Below are 17,612 nucleotides of genomic sequence, written 5' to 3' on the forward strand. Positions count from 1 at the left end.
CCAACTTCATAAAATTTCCTTAAAAATAAAAAAAAAATAAAAAGGTTTACCCGGGTATTGAACAAATGGCGTACGGCACCGTAGCACAAGGCACAAGGCGCATTTCTCCAACCACTCGGCCAACTGTTCCTCCTAGATAAGCGAATTTTTTGGCTTATATATGCATATTTTATCAGTTTAGTCTAAATGTACAAAATATGGTTATTCTCACTACGCACTCTTCTTCCTTGCCAAGGTATTCTCCCTATGCGTAGTCAATCAAGATGGACTTGCCCTGTCTTGATTGACTGTATGTGCAAATTACAGCAAATAATCCGCTAAATAATGAGGAAAACAGACAATAGTTAAATCACTTAAATTAATCTGTTAAAACTCGCACAGAAAAAAAATTGTGTTTAGAACAGAAATCTCTTTTTTATTAAATATACAAAATCATGTATATAATTATTTCCAACTTCATAAAACTTCCTTAAATATAAAAAAAATAAAGTCTTACCCCGGGTATTGAACAGCTGGCTCACGGCACTCTAGCACTTGGCGCAAGGCACAAGGCTCATGCCACTGGCGCAACTGTTCCCCTTAGATAAGCGAAGTTTTGGTCATTATAAATGCGTACGAGTAACAGTAACCTGAGCCCCAGTCAAATCCGGGGAACTTTGGTCTAGCGTCAAGTCGGACTGTTTTGATATTCGCTTTTCTGTAGCTTAATCATCTGCCCGTAATAGATTTTTTTCGTGGGAAATCTGCCCAGTACCTTACTTGAAGATTTCGTCATCACGGCGAAGACATCTGGTGTTGGGCATGTTTGGGCATGTTCCATTATGGGGGAGGAGCCTGTGTTGACACATTGTTGACACATGAATAAGCCTTTCCCCAAAAAAGCTTGCTGTTTTATTATATATGGATTTTATCAGTTTAGTCCATAATGTACAATATATGGTTATTCTCACTACGCACTCTTCTCTCTTCTTCCTTGCCCAGGAAATCTCTATGCAAAGCTAATCAAGATGGACCTGCCTTGTCTTGATTGACTGTATGTGCGAATAACGTTAAGTAGCTAATCCGCTAAAAAATAAAGAAAACAAACAATAGTGAAATAGATCTGTTAAACCTTCACACAAAAAAATTGTGTTTAGAACAGAAATCTCTTTTTATTAAATTTAAAAAATCATGTATATAATTATTTCCAACTTCACAAAACTTCCTTAAATATAAAAAATAAAAAGTCTTACCCCGGGCATTGAACAGCTGGCTCACGGCACTCTAGCACTTGGCGCAAGGCACAAGGCTCACACCACTGGCGCAACTGTTCCCCTTAGATAAGCAAATTTTTGGTCATTATAAATGCGTATTTTATCAGTTTAGTCCATAATGTACAATATATGGTTATTCTCACTACTTACTCTTCTCTCTTCTTCCTTGCCCAGGAAATCTCTATGCAAAGCTAATCAAGACGAACCTGCCTTGTCTTGATTGACTGTATGTGCGAATTACATTAAGTAGCTAATCCGCTAAAAAATAAGGAAAACAAACAATAGTTAAATAGATCTGTCAAACCTTCACAAAAAAAATTGTGTTTTGAACAGAAATCTCTTTTTATTAAATTTACAAAATCATGTATATAATTATTTCCAACTTCATAAAACATCCATATATAATAAAAGAACAAGCTTTTGAGGGAGGAGCCTGTGTCTGTCACGGATAATGTGTCAACACATGCTCCTCCCCCAAAAGCACGATTTGAAAATTTTTGAGGGTTAACTTTTGAGCAGTTTTTTGTGTTTTTCTTCAATGCCAATGCAAAATATTATTTATAAAGAGAAATCTTATGGTTTTATTGTAGAATAAGGTATTACACGCCGATTTAGAACGATAATTAGCTTTATAAGTGAAAGGAAAGGTATCCAGCACGATTTGAAAATTTTTTAGGGGTAACTTTTGAGCAGTTTTTTTTTTTTGTTTTTTTCAACGCCAATGCAACCCACGATTTATAAAGAATAATCTCGTGGTTTTATTGTAGAATAAGGTATTACACACCGATTTAGAACCATAATTATCTTTATAAATGATAGGGAAGGTATCCAGCACGATTTGAAAAATTTTTGAGGGATATTTTTTTAGCAGTGTTTTTGGTTTTTCTTCAACGCGAATGCAAACAACGCTAAAACACTATGAAAATCTTGAAGTCATAACACGAAAATGTCAAAAAAATGGTGAAAGTAGATTTTCAAACATGAATAACTTTGAAATCCTATGGGGTAATGGAATATTTTCCCTTTTCCTTATTATGGGAACTCCGGATTTCGGATTTCGACCGTGGTACTCTATGAAAATCTTGAAATCGTTACACGAAAATGAAAAAAAAATGATGAAAGTAGATTTTCAAACATGAATAACTTTTGAAATCCTATGGGGTAATGGAATATTTGCCCCTCTACGTATTATGGACACTCCCTTGGAGGATTTATAGTTGAATTTTCGTTAAGGTAACGCAGTTTTCGACTGTGGGATACTATGAAAATCTTGAAATCGTAACAAGAAAATGTCAACAAAAAATGATGAAAGTAGATTTTCAAACATGAATAACTTTCCCTACTAACACGGCCCATCCAATTTATGTAAGATGTAGGTTAATATGGGATGAATACATCCAGGTCACAATTGGGGGGCGGTAGTATAGCGTAGATATAAATTTATTCGGATCTAGGATGGGATGAAATAAAGAATATTCATCGTAGATCCACCAGCGTATATTCATTAATATACTGATTGTACGTCAAAGTAATATACCCGGGGGTATGATTTTGTTGTGATACCATTTGGTACATACACAGAATGTGCATCACAGTATAACCATATAAGGTACACAGTGGACGAAAAAGCTAAAGAATATCTCTATTTCCAATACCCACAAACATTTGTTCCTCAAATGTATGAACAGTTGGTCAAATGGTTAGAGAGGTGAGCTACGGAATTGAAAGTCAGTAGTTCAAGTCTCGGGGTAGACTTTTATCTTTTAATTTCTGACAGAAATCATATCCAAAGATGGATGTTATTTAAGGATACTGTGTATACACAAACCGGTATATTCAAGGGACATACAAATGGTACGTGCGGGGAAGGGGAAATAAGGATCACCATGAAGCATTCCATGGATATGCTGTTTGTATCTCCCTTATCCTTGGGAGTACGCTGCGGTCATATCCATGGTACATCCCCTTACGAAAAAATCAGCTAAGCGCTCGACCTTGAAGCTAGCGGCAAGCTGATTTGGCTCAACTTAGTGATTTCTAGCTTGCCGCTAGCTGGTAATTATGTGAATTTCTTCATGCTTGCGCAGCTCTCCTTCAAAATACCTGAACATAAGGTAAACTATTTTAGCCTGCCTCCGCATAGCTTACTTCAAGCTAAAGCTATGCTTAGAACTCCTAGCTTGATTCGACCTGTCTTTTTTAAGCTATATCTAAGCTAGTATTTATATGCTGGATAAGGTAAACTGTTTTAGCCTACCTCCGAATAGCTTGCTTCAAGCTAAAGCTATGCTTAGAACCCCTAGCTTTATTCGACCTGTCTTTTTAAAGCTATATCTAAGCTATCACATTACAGCTTATTTACAGGTCTCCGTTTTGAAAAAAATTGAACCCGCCAGACCTCGGTTGAAGTTCCCGCTGCTGATTATGATGAGCCTTCCTTAGAGAAATTTCTCTAATCCCTCATTTAAAAAAAATTAAGACACTTGAATTTAAAAATACTATATAATAAAGTGGATAAAACTTTTCTGCTGTTTTCAAATGAGCAAACACAACTAAACATTTTGGTGACGTGGGGCCATACTCGATCTAGCCCTTGAGTCGCTTTATAAGAGAGTCGTCTGCTACGTTAGTCAATCAGCTGAATATTTTGACAGCGACAAGAGCCTATACGTTGCATTGAAAATCTATAGACGTGGCAAGTGAAATGGAGGAATTTAACGCTCTTCCACCGTTTTCTTCACCATCGGTAAGCAATTTGTGTAAAAAAGTTAATTTAGCTCAATGAGTCTTAACCATGTAACGTTCAGAATGAAGATTACTTGGTCTATGTCAGCGGGAAAATGGACAGCATCCCTTCCATTTCTAAACCTACAAATGGTGAAGGAAAGCCCGAATTCAATACTTTAGATGAACCAATCCGCCTGACAATAGTAAAGTTAATTTACCTTATTAGAAATTATACTGTATGATAACATTCAATTCTTATCAGGTACGTGATCTCAAGGCTGTAGGAACAAGTTCTTTCATTTACTTTACCCTCGTCAACAAACTTCTTTATTAACAGAATGTGAGTCTGTCCAAATAGATTTTAACTACAGTAAATAAATGTAACTTCCTATGCAGGGGACTTGTGGGGACCATTTATTTTGTGCACATTTATGGCATTGTAGTAAGTTGTAATCAGATTTAACGTAAGCCAATCAATCTCTCATGATGCAATTGAGCACTGAATAATCACTTGTATGCAGATTGCTACAGGGAAGAAGTGATAGTACTGATCACGATGGTGGGCCAGAATTTGCAGAAGTGTTTGTTATTGTTTGGGTTTATGCCATGGCTGTCACCACCAATACCAAATTACTAGGAGGAACAATGTAAGAACCTATTTTTGTACCAACCAAATCATGGCAAAATGATACAAATTATTTTTTGTTTTAGATCATTCTTTCAAATTGTATGCGTGTTGGGATATTGTGTATATTACAGACGATATTACAGACGAAAAATATTACCCGGCAACATTGTAAAAAAAAGAGCTGCAGTGGCTTATTATTTCCCGCGTAAATAATCTCGTCTGCACTGAAATGTTCAGATCGTCACTCTGAATGTGCTCTCGTTTTCTATCTTGCAGTTGCAGATAAAAAGTAAGTTTTGACTTTTTTAAATTGTTATATCATATATTGCACAGCCTATAGCCTTTTTTTGGAGAGGCAATGGTTTTCTGAAACCATTTTATAGCTATGTTAATGCAAGCATTGTATATTAGCTTTGATTATTTTACACTCTGATAGGAATTTTCATTTTTGTATGATGGAATGGCAAAGTCAACAGTCAATTCCCCAGTCATTCTTATTAAGTGTACTGATGAGAGCCTTATCATCACTACAATGTGCAGTTTCTTCAAGCCTAAACTTAGTCTAGATAACATGGATTTGATCTACTGCATCTCTTTGTTGGATTCATGGATCCATAGTAAAAAGGTCATCGTATTCAGGTTATTCTATAGTTCTTGTTTTGTATTAAACTTGTATCTGTTTATTCTAACGATAAAATTTTTCATAGATGGACTAGTGAGGATGATAATAAAACCCCTTATGATTTCACCGATTATTCAATTCCAGAGAATTGTGATGGAAGTAAATTGATAATGAAGACTGGCTTCATTCTCCTTCACTGTGGTACGATAAATATCTACATTTACATTTTACTCTCATTTATTCCAAACTTTCATTTGTTTTTATTCCGTTATGTTTAGATGATGTTTCCAAAATTGCATTGGAAAGAGACAGAGCTATCATGGAAAATATTGATCAGACTAAAACAAGGCTTTCTTCAAAGGTAAAGCGTTCCCTTTGTTATCCAACAATGGTTCCAAGACCTGCTGGTTATACCCTTGATGATGAAGACGAGAATTGTGGTGATGATGGTGTTATAACTGATATATCACAGTCACAACCTCAACCTTCAAAGAAAAGAACTTATGCAGAATTGGACAAAGTATAGGCTAATACTATTTTACTTTTTGTCACGCATTCAATAATTGTAAGACTAATTCTTTTTTTTTTTAATAAGGAAAACACGGAACTACACAGTAAAATTCAAAAACATTTCTACAGAAATGAAGGAGCATGTTCTGGATTTGGGACACATTTTGAAAAATTCTACAGCCCTACAGGCCTGTCTGTCGGCCTGCTTGTCTACTCTTAGTTGTGTGAGTAATGTTTATGTCTGTTCGTTAGAGCGCGTGATTATGCCTAACATTATGTGTCGTGTTTTGAAATACAAAGTCGAATTCAACTCAAAATTTTAACATGTTTATTTTGTTTTATTTGCCCCACCCCCGCCTCAAGTTAACTGACAAAAACAAGTTAACTAAAATCGGTTTATTCCAAGCTAAATTTTATCACCTAGTTATTGGTTGAATTAACTAAGCTTGAAAAAAGCTAAAATAATTAAGCTTATTTTAAGCTGACCCTCAACAACTAAAAATCAGTTGATAAATGGAAGGATAATATCGTCCATTTTTAGCCTAAACTTTATCAGCTAATTGCAAGCTTGGCGGTCCAAATTGTCAAGCTAAGACAAGCTGGAAACTAGCTGTTTTTTTTTGTAAGGGTCGCTGTGTTAGTAGGGTTGGGAATCTTATGGGGTAATGGAATATTTGCCTCTCTACGTATTATGGAACCTCGTCTGAAGGTTTTAAAGTTGAATTTTTGTTTGGGTAACGCGGATTTCGACCGTGGCACACTATGAAAATCTTACTATGACGAATTTCTACGAAACAAAATATTCTATCGTCATTTCAACTTACGTTTTTAGTTGGTGTCCACGAATAATGAAGAAAATGAAAAGCTGCTGATGATCCGCGCTAATTTTTCCAGATACCGGCGACCCTCTTGTTGCAGGATATGTTAATCGATGTCCAATACACTATTTCAAGTCTTTAAAATCAATGAATCTATTAAGAAATGCATGAAGGAAAAGAAATAGAAATTATGGTTGATAGAAAATCTTCCAGGAACTGAAAATCACAACTTCAATGAATTTGAAATGACGATTCTGATTGTTTTACAAATGTCAAGGGTTTTCTTGTTACAGGATATGGTAATCGATGTCCAATATACTATTTCAAGTCTTTAAAATCAATGAATCTATTAAGACATTCATGAAGGAAAAGAAATAGAAATAAAGATTGAAAGAAATACTTCCAGGAACTGAAAATAACAACTTCAATGAATTTTAACAAGCGATCTCCCACTCAACCGGACTGAAATACCGTCTTTTTGGTGGAGGTACTTTTCGGATCGTAATCCGGAAAAGGACTTTAAAAATCCGGACTAGGTCTATTCTGTTCAGAATCGCAAGGCGATTCCAACGGAATTAAGTCCGGATTTTTATCTTTTTCCGTTCACGAGATAATCACGGTTGAAAATCGTGAAATATCACGAAAACCCAAAGTCTCCCCGTTCGACTACATCGCTTTTAGCCGTATATTCGGCTTGTAAAAAAAAACTAATTGATACAAAATGTAGCCCTTTCATCCCTCTTTTAGAATCCAAAAGGATTTTTTATAATTCTTTGAGATGTTTGAGATATCACGATTTTCGTGATACCCCCATTTCGACAAATTTTTCAGGCATTTCATTTGGCGTTGCCGATTGCCGTATATGTGACTTCGCCCCCACTCCTTCGCTTTTTCCATTGTTTCCTATGTATCAAGTCCCATCTGTATCGATATACAAGGCCTTGATACATAGGAAACAGGGAAAAAGCGAAGGAGTGGACAGGAAAGGGGGCGAAAAGCACATATACGGCAATCGGCAACGCCGAATGAAATGCCTGAAAAATTTGTCGAAATGGGGGTATCACGAAAATCGTTGTCCAATACACTATTTCAAGTCTTTAAAATCAATGAATCTATTAAGACATGCATGTAGAAAAAGAAATAGAAATAAGGGTTCAAAGAAATACTTCCAGGAACTGAAAATCACAACTTCAAGGATTCTACAACTGCATGTTACGGGCTCCGGTCGGTAGGAGCGCTAGCGTAGCACTGGTGAAGCGGAAGTGTGGTAAGGACTTAAGGAGATAGTTTTAGGGTGGGTTCTGAACGGTTGAATAAACGGGGCGGCGTCGTCTGCTGGCTCTCTCATTGAGTTTGTCATCTCCTTATCTCTGTAACAAACATACTTTTTTTTTTACTGTCGTTCCCAACCCTGGCACTTGTATTATGAATTATTGATTCAATGGACTTGAAATGGTGTATTTCCAATACCGATACGATCGCCGCTAGATGGCGAGGCAAAATGAAGTGGGCTGATGTCAAAAATCTTCAGAAAATGGTGTAAAATTTTATAGATTTTCAATCATCGATATCTCTACCTCAGATAACAAAACGGTGTGATATGTCTGTAGAGGGGGGGGGGCAATACCTTTGGTAGTTTTTTTTAACGGTCTGGTTCGCCTGGATAGCCCTACTGATGTGAAAAATCCGAAAAACTCCCCATTAGTTTTCCCTAAATTACTTAAAAACTATGCTAGCTAAAAAATTGCGGATTTCACCATTCGGTTTTTTGCAAAATTCTAAACAAAACGGTTCAATCGGGGACTGGCTGCGATGCCTCAGTCACCGTTTCCCCGAAAAATGAAAACCACAAAACCCTCAAATCCGGCCTCTGAGTAGTGGACTCATTGTTAAGATAAGATAACACTATCGGAGAAGAGTAATAATAAGAGCTTATCGAACTGGTTGGCGGAGTTAGTTTAACTATTTTTATAGTTCGAGAAGGTACTGATTTACTGTAGCTATGGTGTTGGCCAAGTTTTACGTCACTTTAGATAAAGATAACTGCGTGTTTTTTCCTGGTCAAGAAATTACAGGAAGTGTTCATGTATGGAACGACAAACCCAAACATGTGAATGGTATAATAAAGTCGACTATAGAATGTTAAACATTAAGTCACAAACATTGTATTGCATCATCTTGAGTCTTATGTAATTTGCCTCTCTTATACATTTTTATTAGGTATTTACGTCGATTGCCGTGGATCAGCTCAAGTTTCATTTACCAGGACAGAGCAACAAATGAATACGATTTATCGAAATGGACGTTCACACAACGAAGTTAAAAATATTACGACCCACTACCAATCCAGCGAAAATTACTTCCGTCAACGGATCACCATCAACGCTGGAGGTAAAATTTTAACGTATAGAAATCCCCTCTATAAAGCCTAATATGACAAATAACAGACAAGAACCGTTTTTATAATTAATGTGACTGAAAAAAAAATAATAGGAAGTGATCGTACGTTGGGTAAAGGGAAACATCAATTTCCATTTTCATTGATACTGCCGCATCAAATTCCGTCCTCATTTGAAGGAGTTCATGGCAACGTCCGTTACACCATTCGAGCTGTTTATGAACGGTATTTATTCACATTTTCCACATAAATAATTTTTTTAGATGGTTTAAAGCTGTTTTTGCAATATTATGGTATTATTTGATGACGCCATAAATTACAGACGTAGAAAGTGGAATCACGAATGCAAGATTCCTATAACTGTGAATTCCATAATGGACCTTAATCAGATTCCTGAATCTAGCGTAATTACTTACATCAAATAATTTGTTGATTATTGCACTATTTGAGCTTTTTTCGATAATTTATTGACAAGGTACCAGTGCAAGCGTCCGGTTATAAGACTCTGGGAATTCTTTGTTGCAAATCCAACCCGATAACTGCTAAATTTTGGCTGGATCGTTGCGGTTATGTACCGGGAGAATCAATCATCTTCAACGCCGAAGTTGAAAACTTGAGCAGAAAGGCTATGCGTGGCACAAAAGTTCAGATCATAGAGGTAAGAGGCAACGAAAATTGTCACCAGACTAAAAAATCGGGTCTTTTACGTGACCTATTTTACGTATATGTTAAAAACAAATTTTTTACGTGATTTTTAGAAAACTAGTTATCACGCAACGCGTGCAACCGAATTCCATGAACGCGTTATTAACGAATCAATAAGAGGAAAATTCAAAGATTTTCAGGCATGGGAAAATTATGCCATCATTGTTCCTCCTATCGTCTCTTCAAATCTTCAGTTTTGCAAAATTATTGACGTGTCCTACAGCATCATGGTGAGTCTCTTAATTTGTTTTGGGGGGAGAAACATTTGAACTGCGTTGTTAATCAGTTGCGGGCAGTTTGCTGTAGATCCTGGTGCATTTTCCTTCAACCTGAAGATTTTCCACAACCTTCTCATCGGTAATGTTCCTCTACGCAGCTCATTCGCTAATTTTCAGCAGAGAATCGCACACCCAAACTCGCAAACCCAGACCGAGAATTCTACGAGCATAACGAATCCATCGGGACGTGAAATAGCTTCCCCGATTTCAAACGACTATCCAGATCTTCGTAAATATAAGCATTGTTTTATTTTATACAAGTTGTCTAACTGATTATTAATTCGACTGTTTCCTCTTTTAAATATAGCACCTCCGAGTTATGAAGAATGCATGTTTGGTGGAAACTTAAGAGAAACCGACGATTCTGAACATGTCGTCTATGGAGTCGGAGATTCCTATAAGCCTCGTTATTTGACTTACGGATAGTTGGTATTAAATTGTAATCCTGATGCGCTAATAATCTGAATTCGTCTGAATTAATCTTGTAGTTAATCACAGCACAATCTTTTTGGAAGTTATATTTGTATTAACTATTATTTTTAAATAATAGGTAGTAGAAATAATGAATTCATTTGTTAGACATCTAATAATTGCGAACTACACGTAAAAAAGAATATTTGTAATTACATGAATACATCTTATGTAGGCTATAGGTTATCCAATAAAAATTAAAAAGACGGAACGTCGTGTGCTGAAGTACAGGCCTGACCTGATAAGCTGATAAGGAAATAGCTTATAGTAAATTTGATGAAAAATTGCAAAATATGCGCCGCTGCATGGGTCTGTAATGTAGAGCGAGGCGTAGAGCGAGGCGTACAAGGATAAATTTGGCACGAAGTTTCAAGGCAGTAGAATATAGTAAAACTTCCATGTTGGCATCTTCAGGTCCACTGAAGTGCTGCAGCTGATGCTGCATCATCAGGGCAAAAGCGCAGTTTGAATACAGAAACACCTGCATATAGTGTCTATGTAAAGATCTTATAATTCCATCATGAGTGAAATTAACCTTGCAGTGTTGTGAAACTACGCATGTAGGCTACCTATTCACACTGGTGAGTATCACGAAACCTCCAGTTCCCAAACCACCTACGTAGCTCGTATATACTGTATTACAATATTAGTGTTTTATCACACGTTACGTGGTTTTTCATAAAGGTCAATTCCTTTTGAGTTCCCCGAGATCCAGTTGTTTCAATGTTCAATCTGCGGTACAGTAAAATAGAGATATATTGCGTTCCGTTATATGTTGTATATAACGGCCGTATGTAGTTTCATCGCCTTTTTTTTTTTTGGATCGAGCTGATGGCGGTTCTATGGCATTCACTGCTGTGGGCCACGTAACACTTCTGTAGTGAATATATACGGAACGGTGCTTCGTACACTCTGCATTTCAGTGTACACCTTTACCGCTGCCGGATGATCCTCATTTTTGTTATGAACAACGAATTTAATTCCCAGCAGAAAGACTAAATGGCCTTTCAGCATTTGTGCTGCCCATCCAATTCTGTTCAAATTTAAACCGGCAAGTATGCCATTTAAGTGACCCACAACCAAATTTTGCAAGGAGCTAAATTTCGTCGTTATTCACGTTGCTATCCTACATAGCCTAAGGCTTTTTTTTTTTTTTGTGTGTATGTTTATTTTTAGTTTCCAGTTTATGGTATACTCAAGTTCACGTATAGTTCACGATTCGTCATTAAAAATATTGAATTGCTGTGCGAGGTTATGAACGACTTTGCACCGCTTTGGTGAACCATCCGGAAGAAGAAAAACTAAATTGCGGTCCTTTCTTCAGACTTCATCAGACCGCAAACAACTCTGAGCTGATTTAAAAAGAACAGTCGGAAGTCTTATACGTGGAAACGGTAGGTAGTATCCTGAAGGCTTTACGAGGCTTTACGAAACGCGTTACAAATTAAAGTGGCCATTTATATAGAAAAGAACATCATTCATCAGCAGCAACTTAAATCCGGGAAACTAAAATTAGTTTTTCTACTTAAAAAAAAGGATAGAAAAACTCATTACCAAGTGTGATACTTAATTATTAATAGATTTGTCGTGCTAAATGCTAAAAATCTCTGCAATCAAAATGATTTTCACGTGTTCAATAAGTTTTGCAGGTCCTTTTTCGAGTTGTATCGGCAAAACGGCAATCCACTCCGCGGCTATGAACTGTGCTGTGGCTACCGCTACATTGCTGTATTATTTCGTTGCTTGTCATTGCTTGCTGGCCTTCGCAACCGCAACGTTCTCATCTCCATTCACCTCGATTTTTCATAATGACGTAGCCCAGTCAGCAAAAGACGTTCCGCACAACACCAGCGGACATCGCTGGCTATCGAAGTGGCGGTGGAAGTGGACACAAGACACACCTGTCACCGCTTACGGCAAGCAATTTGACGAAAACGAGGAGGAAAGTATCGATGAAGCGAAAATAACAACGGTAGGATATATATCAATGAGAGAATATGATTCCATATTTTAAAAAAGTTATTGTAATCATTCTTTGATGGGTATATTGCGACGAATAACACAGATGATAACTAATTTTTTCAACTTAATTAGGAGTGCAAAGTAATGAAATTTTCCTATCTTGATGCCCATCAAAAATTGTCTACAGGTCGAAATCATTGCCAGTCGAGGCTACCCTGTTGAAATCCACGAAGTAATCACTGAAGACGGTTACATTCTGGAACTGCATCGTATTCCATATGGTAAAGGTCAGGTGTCCAAGCGTGATGTTGAAAAGCAGGTCGTCTTTATTCAACACGGATTTCTCAACACCGACAATGTGTGGATCATCACTCCTAACAACCAAGGCCTCGGTAATACAAAATGGTCAAATTTTTTATACTCGTATAATTATGTCTGTTTTGATCTGTCCAACAAATTGCAGCTTACATATTGGCTGACACCGGCGTGTATGACGTGTGGCTTGGGAACGCTCGAGGCAATACCTATTCACGCAAGCACGTCTATCTTGACCCTTCCGAAGAAGATTATTGGAACTTTTCGTAAGTCAACATTTAATTTTCCTAGACAGCAACGAGTGCAAAAATATATTTGAGCAAATAACTTGCCAAGAAAAGATTCGACGAAATGGGCAAATACGACATTCCTGCAGTGATCAATTACGTGCTGGCCAAGACGGGGCGCAATACGATGAGTTATATTGGTACGCAATATCTTGGTATTTTAAATAATAATCTTATTCCTTACACGTTATTTCTTTTCGTTTCAGGCCACTCGATGGGATGCGCAATGTTTTTCATTGGCATGTCTTTGCGCCCCGAGTTGAACGCCAAGATTGATGTGATGATCGGTCTAGCACCAGCGTCATCTGTTGCAGAGTCCCAGACTGGCCTTCGTTTCCAAGCTCCGTTCGTGAACCTGTTAGTTGTACGTCACTATAATGAAATAATCGCCAGAATTTTTTGCAAATGAACTCATTCTGCGATTTTGAATGCTGCGGGAGTTGATCAGAATCTCTTCCGAATTCTTGGAGTGCGAATATACGAGCCAGTGGATTCGACACGGAACAATTTTAGAAAAAGATTTTGCGGGCCTAGTCTTTTCTTGCGTTACTCCCTCTGTCAAAACCCTATATTTGCTACAACTAGTGACGAATACCGGGATATAGATGTGGTAAGTTTATGCGGTATGTTTAATTTTTTATAGAATTCTAATGCCATTGGAATATAGCGCTTATATATTATTATTTACATATGACGTGAGCTTATATTAATCTTCTCAATATTTGCTATTTCAATTGAACTAATTGGACAATTGGTATAATTAAAATATAGAATCTTCTACCTGTCATTGACGGTCACAATCCGGCGGGAACTTCAGTTAGAACAGCCGCTCATTTTGCTCAGAATTTCAACGCGGGTATTTCATATTTATCCCGACCGATTCAAAACGAAATTTGTTGTAAGAAATTGTTGAAATTCAATTGCAGGTCAGACTTTCCAGCGGTATGATTTTGGTCCAACGGAAAATCAGCTGCGTTACGGACAAGCTACACCTCCCGCTTACGATCTGAGTCAAGTCACATGTCCCGTTTTCCTTTTCTGGGGACAAAGCGATAAAGTATATTGCACACAAAATTTATATTCTATTGAAATATTCATTTGATAGAAACTATGAAGCGCAGAATAATAATTAAATTAATTTACGTTCAATTTTATTTCCCAGGTTGTTGATCCGAGGGTATATAGCCATTTCTCCTCTCCCTCCACGTCCACTGATTGATTGCAGATTGACTAATTGCTTGTCTCTTTCTCGTTTTGGTATTAGGATGTTGCCTGGTTGGCTTCCAAATTGGGAAATTTGAAGGCTTCTATTCAGGTCGAAGATCAATCGTGGAACCACGTAGATCACTTATTTTCACCGGACGCCAAACGACTAGTTTATGATAAGTTCATTCCCCTCCTTCCAAAAGCAAGCTTAAAAATTTCAACTAAAATAGAGCTTTGAATTCACGTTAAAACATTTGTATTACCAGACATATACCCAATATTCGTCCGATTGTCATTATAAAATATTATTATTATGATCTTTTTTACCTGAATATTTTTCAATGAACCACCCATCACATTAAATTGTAGCCTATATCAATCGGGAATTACTATTTCAGTGATATATTTTCAAACTCACCAACAAATTTATGGGCTAGGTCAATAAGATATTGCAACGGTTCTTGCAGATTTTGGTATTTTGCAAAAAAAAACCGTTTTTTTTTAAGGTTTATTGGTCGAAACAAGGTCAACCTTTATCTTTGCAGAATAGGCCTAAAGTGATGGTAAAATGAAGGAAACCTGGACCCTAAAGTGATTTTAATTTTTTGTTACTCTTCTTCTAACGTCCTAAATGTTATGGTGCCAAAAAAACGGGTATTCCTTTTGTATGTTTCTAGCACATACTCATGTATACAGTGCTTGTCTGCTTACCCAGTATATCCAGTTCAGTTCATCTTGCACCTTGCGCACAATCGGACATTTTATTCGTCTTGTCGACAAGCAACAGTTAAAATTTTTTAAGCTAATAAAAAACTGATTTCATCAAATTCTACATAAGGACGGTAACATTCGTGAAATTCACTCTAATATATGTTTCAATAATTTATTCTAAAAGCACTTTTTTTTCATCCTACCTCATATTTTGTTCATTGTCTTTTCAAGCCCATAAAATATGAATTGTACGACAAGAATGTATTATTATATTGCTTGCTGCTTTTGCTTGCCGTTGACTTGGACAGCGCCATCATCATCAGTACTGCCTAGTCAATACAGATTGTTTTTAATGAATGGAACGCAGCTTGAAAAAATTGATATAGGTCAGCACTGGAACGAGACTGAACTTATTTCTGCCATTGGCGATCAACTTTATCAAAACGAAGGACGAGATCTCAGTGAAGCAAAAATGACAACGGTAAGATAATAAAGCTTGCACGGTGCGTTGATTCAAAATAACTATTTTATTGAGCATAACTTTGTATCGTCTTATAAACCGGTACGGAGTAAGAGATGCCAACCGGAAATTATAATATTTCATATCCTTATTATTCCGTTCCGTGTATATAAAATTCAGGTTCAAATCATTGCCAGTCGAGGATATCCCGTTGAAGTTCACCAAGTGACTACCGATGATGGTTACATTCTCGAAGTGCATCGCATTCCGCACGGTAAAAGTGAAGTCCCCAATCCCGATATTAAAAAACCAGTCGTCTTTATTCAACACGGATTTCTCAACACTGACAGTGTGTGGCTCATCACTCCCAACAGTCAATCTCTCGGTAATTTTCACTTGGATTCCATCCACACTGCGCCATCATATCGTTGTTAATGTCATTTTCTTTTTCTGTTCTACAAATAATCAACTATAAAACTGATGATGCAGCCTACATCTTGGCCGACAGCGGCAGGTACGACGTGTGGCTTGGGAACGCCCGAGGCAATACTTATTCACGCAAGCATGTCAGTCTCGACCCTGCAGAGGAAGCTTATTGGAATTTTTCGTAAGTATTATATAATAGGCCTACCAGCAGTTGATTGGTGCGCAACTGAGACGACAAATTTATTTCAACAATTTTTGCAAAGATAGATTCGACGAAATGGGCAACTACGACATTCCTGCAGTGATCAATTACGTGCTGGCCAAGACGGGGCGCAGTACGATGAGTTACGTTGGTGAGCAATTATATTAAATAAGCTGCCTTCACATTGAATTTTATTATTACGCAATTGGCACGTATATATTTTCCCGGCAATTGATCTAGCTTTTCGTTATAATAATTTAGGCCACTCAATGGGATGCGCAATGTTTTTCGTTGGCATGTCTTTGCGCCCCGAGTTGAACGCCAAGATTGATGTGATGATTGCTCTGGCACCTGCGGCAGCTGTTGCGCAGTCACAGACTAACATTCGTTTTCAAGCCCCGTTCGTCAATCAGTTTATGGTATTATATAAACATGTATATGATCAAATCAAGTAGTAAATATAACGTTTTATTAAATTAACCTGCTGCGTGATTTTCGGGTTCAGTTTATCTACCAGACTCTTAGAATCAGAGCGTACGAACCTGTCGATTCGCCAAGGCACAATTTCCGCAAGGCTTTCTGCGGTCCCAATCTTTTCCTGAGGAATTCCATTTGTCAAAACCCCACAGTTGCAATTACTGGTGATGACTACCGTGGTATGGATGTGGTAAGTGATGAGTCTTGTTTATGCATTTATTAATATAGTTTCATAATAACTGACCGCTCTTTTCTTAATTGCGCTTAATTGGAATGTCAAACGAAAAATGTTGCACAAAATCATTTTTATTTTTAATGGCGTTGCTCATTTCAATTAAACGATGTATATCGTATATGGTTTTAACAGAATCTTTTACCTGTATATGATGGCCACAATCCGGCGGGAAGTTCATTTAGAACAGCCGCTCACTTTGCTCAGAATTTCAACGCCGGTATAAATTCTATTAGAAATTATTCTATGTATTATGGTTAATCAGTGCATATGCAAACGATTGAAAGGAACTTTGGAATTAATACAGGACAGACTTTCCAACGATTTGATTTCGGCTCAGCGGAAAACCAAAAGCGCTACGGGCAGTCTACCCCTCCTGCTTATGATTTGAGTAAAGTCACCTGCCCCGTCTACCTTTTCTGGGGTCAAAATGATAAAGTATACTGAATAATATATTTGTTTATTATTATTATTTTAATTAAGTCTATAACCAATAATTAAATTTTTTTTCTACAGGTTGTTGCCCCAGGGGTATGTTTGAAATAGATTCTTTTTTATTTTTCATTTTCGTTTGTCACACACCCATTTTTAAAAATAGGATGTTGCTTGGTTGGCTTCCAAATTGGGAAATCTGAAGGCTTCTAATAAAGTAGACGATCCACTATGGAACCACGTGAACCATCTTTTTTCACCGGACGCTAAACGACTTGTTTACGATCAATTTATTCCACTGCTTCCGTCGTCGTAGTCCTCCATGTGTGGACTGTGGTTTTCTAATTTATTTTCGAATATCGATAGACCACATAATAGCAGAAAAATACGCTTCCAGTATACGCAACGACTCAGGCACGTTGCAATAAGCATTCCTGTATCACTCAGTGTCCGATAAAATAAAAGATGAGTAGCTATATATATTAAAACTCA

The 17,612-nt window shown here is 37.1% G+C and overlaps 4 protein-coding genes and 1 long non-coding RNA gene across 6 annotated transcripts; 4 read left to right on the top strand and 1 right to left on the bottom strand.

Annotated features, from left to right (window-relative positions):
* Window positions 1-213: 213 nt before the first annotated feature.
* LOC124343021 lies at window positions 214-600 on the bottom strand. The gene is made up of 2 exons (XR_006919105.1): window positions 497-600; window positions 214-317 (listed from the first exon to the last, which is right to left on the bottom strand). It is a non-coding gene; the product is annotated as an uncharacterized LOC124343021 (long non-coding RNA).
* A 4,450-nt stretch (window positions 601-5,050) lies between these two features.
* LOC124342840 lies at window positions 5,051-6,045 on the top strand. Of its 2 annotated transcripts, none has more exons than XM_046796025.1 (4): window positions 5,051-5,247; window positions 5,316-5,431; window positions 5,509-5,750; window positions 5,826-6,045. In XM_046796025.1, the coding sequence occupies exons 1-4, from the start codon at window positions 5,069-5,071 to the stop codon at window positions 5,958-5,960; spliced, it is 672 nt and encodes a 223-aa protein (XP_046651981.1). In that variant the 5' UTR covers window positions 5,051-5,068; the 3' UTR covers window positions 5,961-6,045. The 2 variants fall into 2 exon arrangements, with proteins under 2 accessions (XP_046651981.1, XP_046651982.1); XM_046796026.1 differs by having other exon boundaries at window positions 5,509-5,591.
* Window positions 6,046-8,526: 2,481 nt separating this feature from the next.
* Window positions 8,527-10,619, top strand: LOC124342737 (arrestin domain-containing protein 17-like). Its single transcript, XM_046795873.1, has 8 exons — window positions 8,527-8,675; window positions 8,779-8,949; window positions 9,052-9,181; window positions 9,279-9,360; window positions 9,432-9,614; window positions 9,715-9,891; window positions 9,958-10,168; window positions 10,247-10,619. The coding sequence occupies exons 1-8, from the start codon at window positions 8,561-8,563 to the stop codon at window positions 10,363-10,365; spliced, it is 1,188 nt and encodes a 395-aa protein (XP_046651829.1). The 5' UTR covers window positions 8,527-8,560; the 3' UTR covers window positions 10,366-10,619.
* Window positions 10,620-11,290: 671 nt separating this feature from the next.
* Window positions 11,291-14,331, top strand: LOC124342724 (lipase member K-like). Its single transcript, XM_046795853.1, has 10 exons — window positions 11,291-11,804; window positions 12,052-12,382; window positions 12,560-12,764; window positions 12,836-12,953; window positions 13,029-13,114; window positions 13,181-13,338; window positions 13,423-13,584; window positions 13,746-13,830; window positions 13,901-14,031; window positions 14,137-14,331. Exons 2-10 carry the CDS (start codon window positions 12,107-12,109, stop codon window positions 14,191-14,193), a joined length of 1,278 nt encoding a protein of 425 aa, XP_046651809.1. The 5' UTR covers window positions 11,291-11,804; window positions 12,052-12,106; the 3' UTR covers window positions 14,194-14,331.
* Window positions 14,332-14,433: 102 nt separating this feature from the next.
* LOC124342904 (gastric triacylglycerol lipase-like) lies at window positions 14,434-17,578 on the top strand. Its single transcript, XM_046796119.1, has 11 exons — window positions 14,434-15,022; window positions 15,123-15,372; window positions 15,532-15,736; window positions 15,841-15,958; window positions 16,045-16,130; window positions 16,241-16,398; window positions 16,485-16,646; window positions 16,824-16,908; window positions 16,996-17,126; window positions 17,205-17,219; window positions 17,287-17,578. The coding sequence occupies exons 2-11, from the start codon at window positions 15,133-15,135 to the stop codon at window positions 17,434-17,436; spliced, it is 1,350 nt and encodes a 449-aa protein (XP_046652075.1). The 5' UTR covers window positions 14,434-15,022; window positions 15,123-15,132; the 3' UTR covers window positions 17,437-17,578.
* The last annotated feature ends 34 nt before the right edge of the window (window positions 17,579-17,612 follow it).

Source organism: Daphnia pulicaria, chromosome 6 (genome assembly GCF_021234035.1).
Source record: "Daphnia pulicaria isolate SC F1-1A chromosome 6, SC_F0-13Bv2, whole genome shotgun sequence".
Taxonomy (NCBI): domain Eukaryota; kingdom Metazoa; phylum Arthropoda; class Branchiopoda; order Diplostraca; family Daphniidae; genus Daphnia; species Daphnia pulicaria.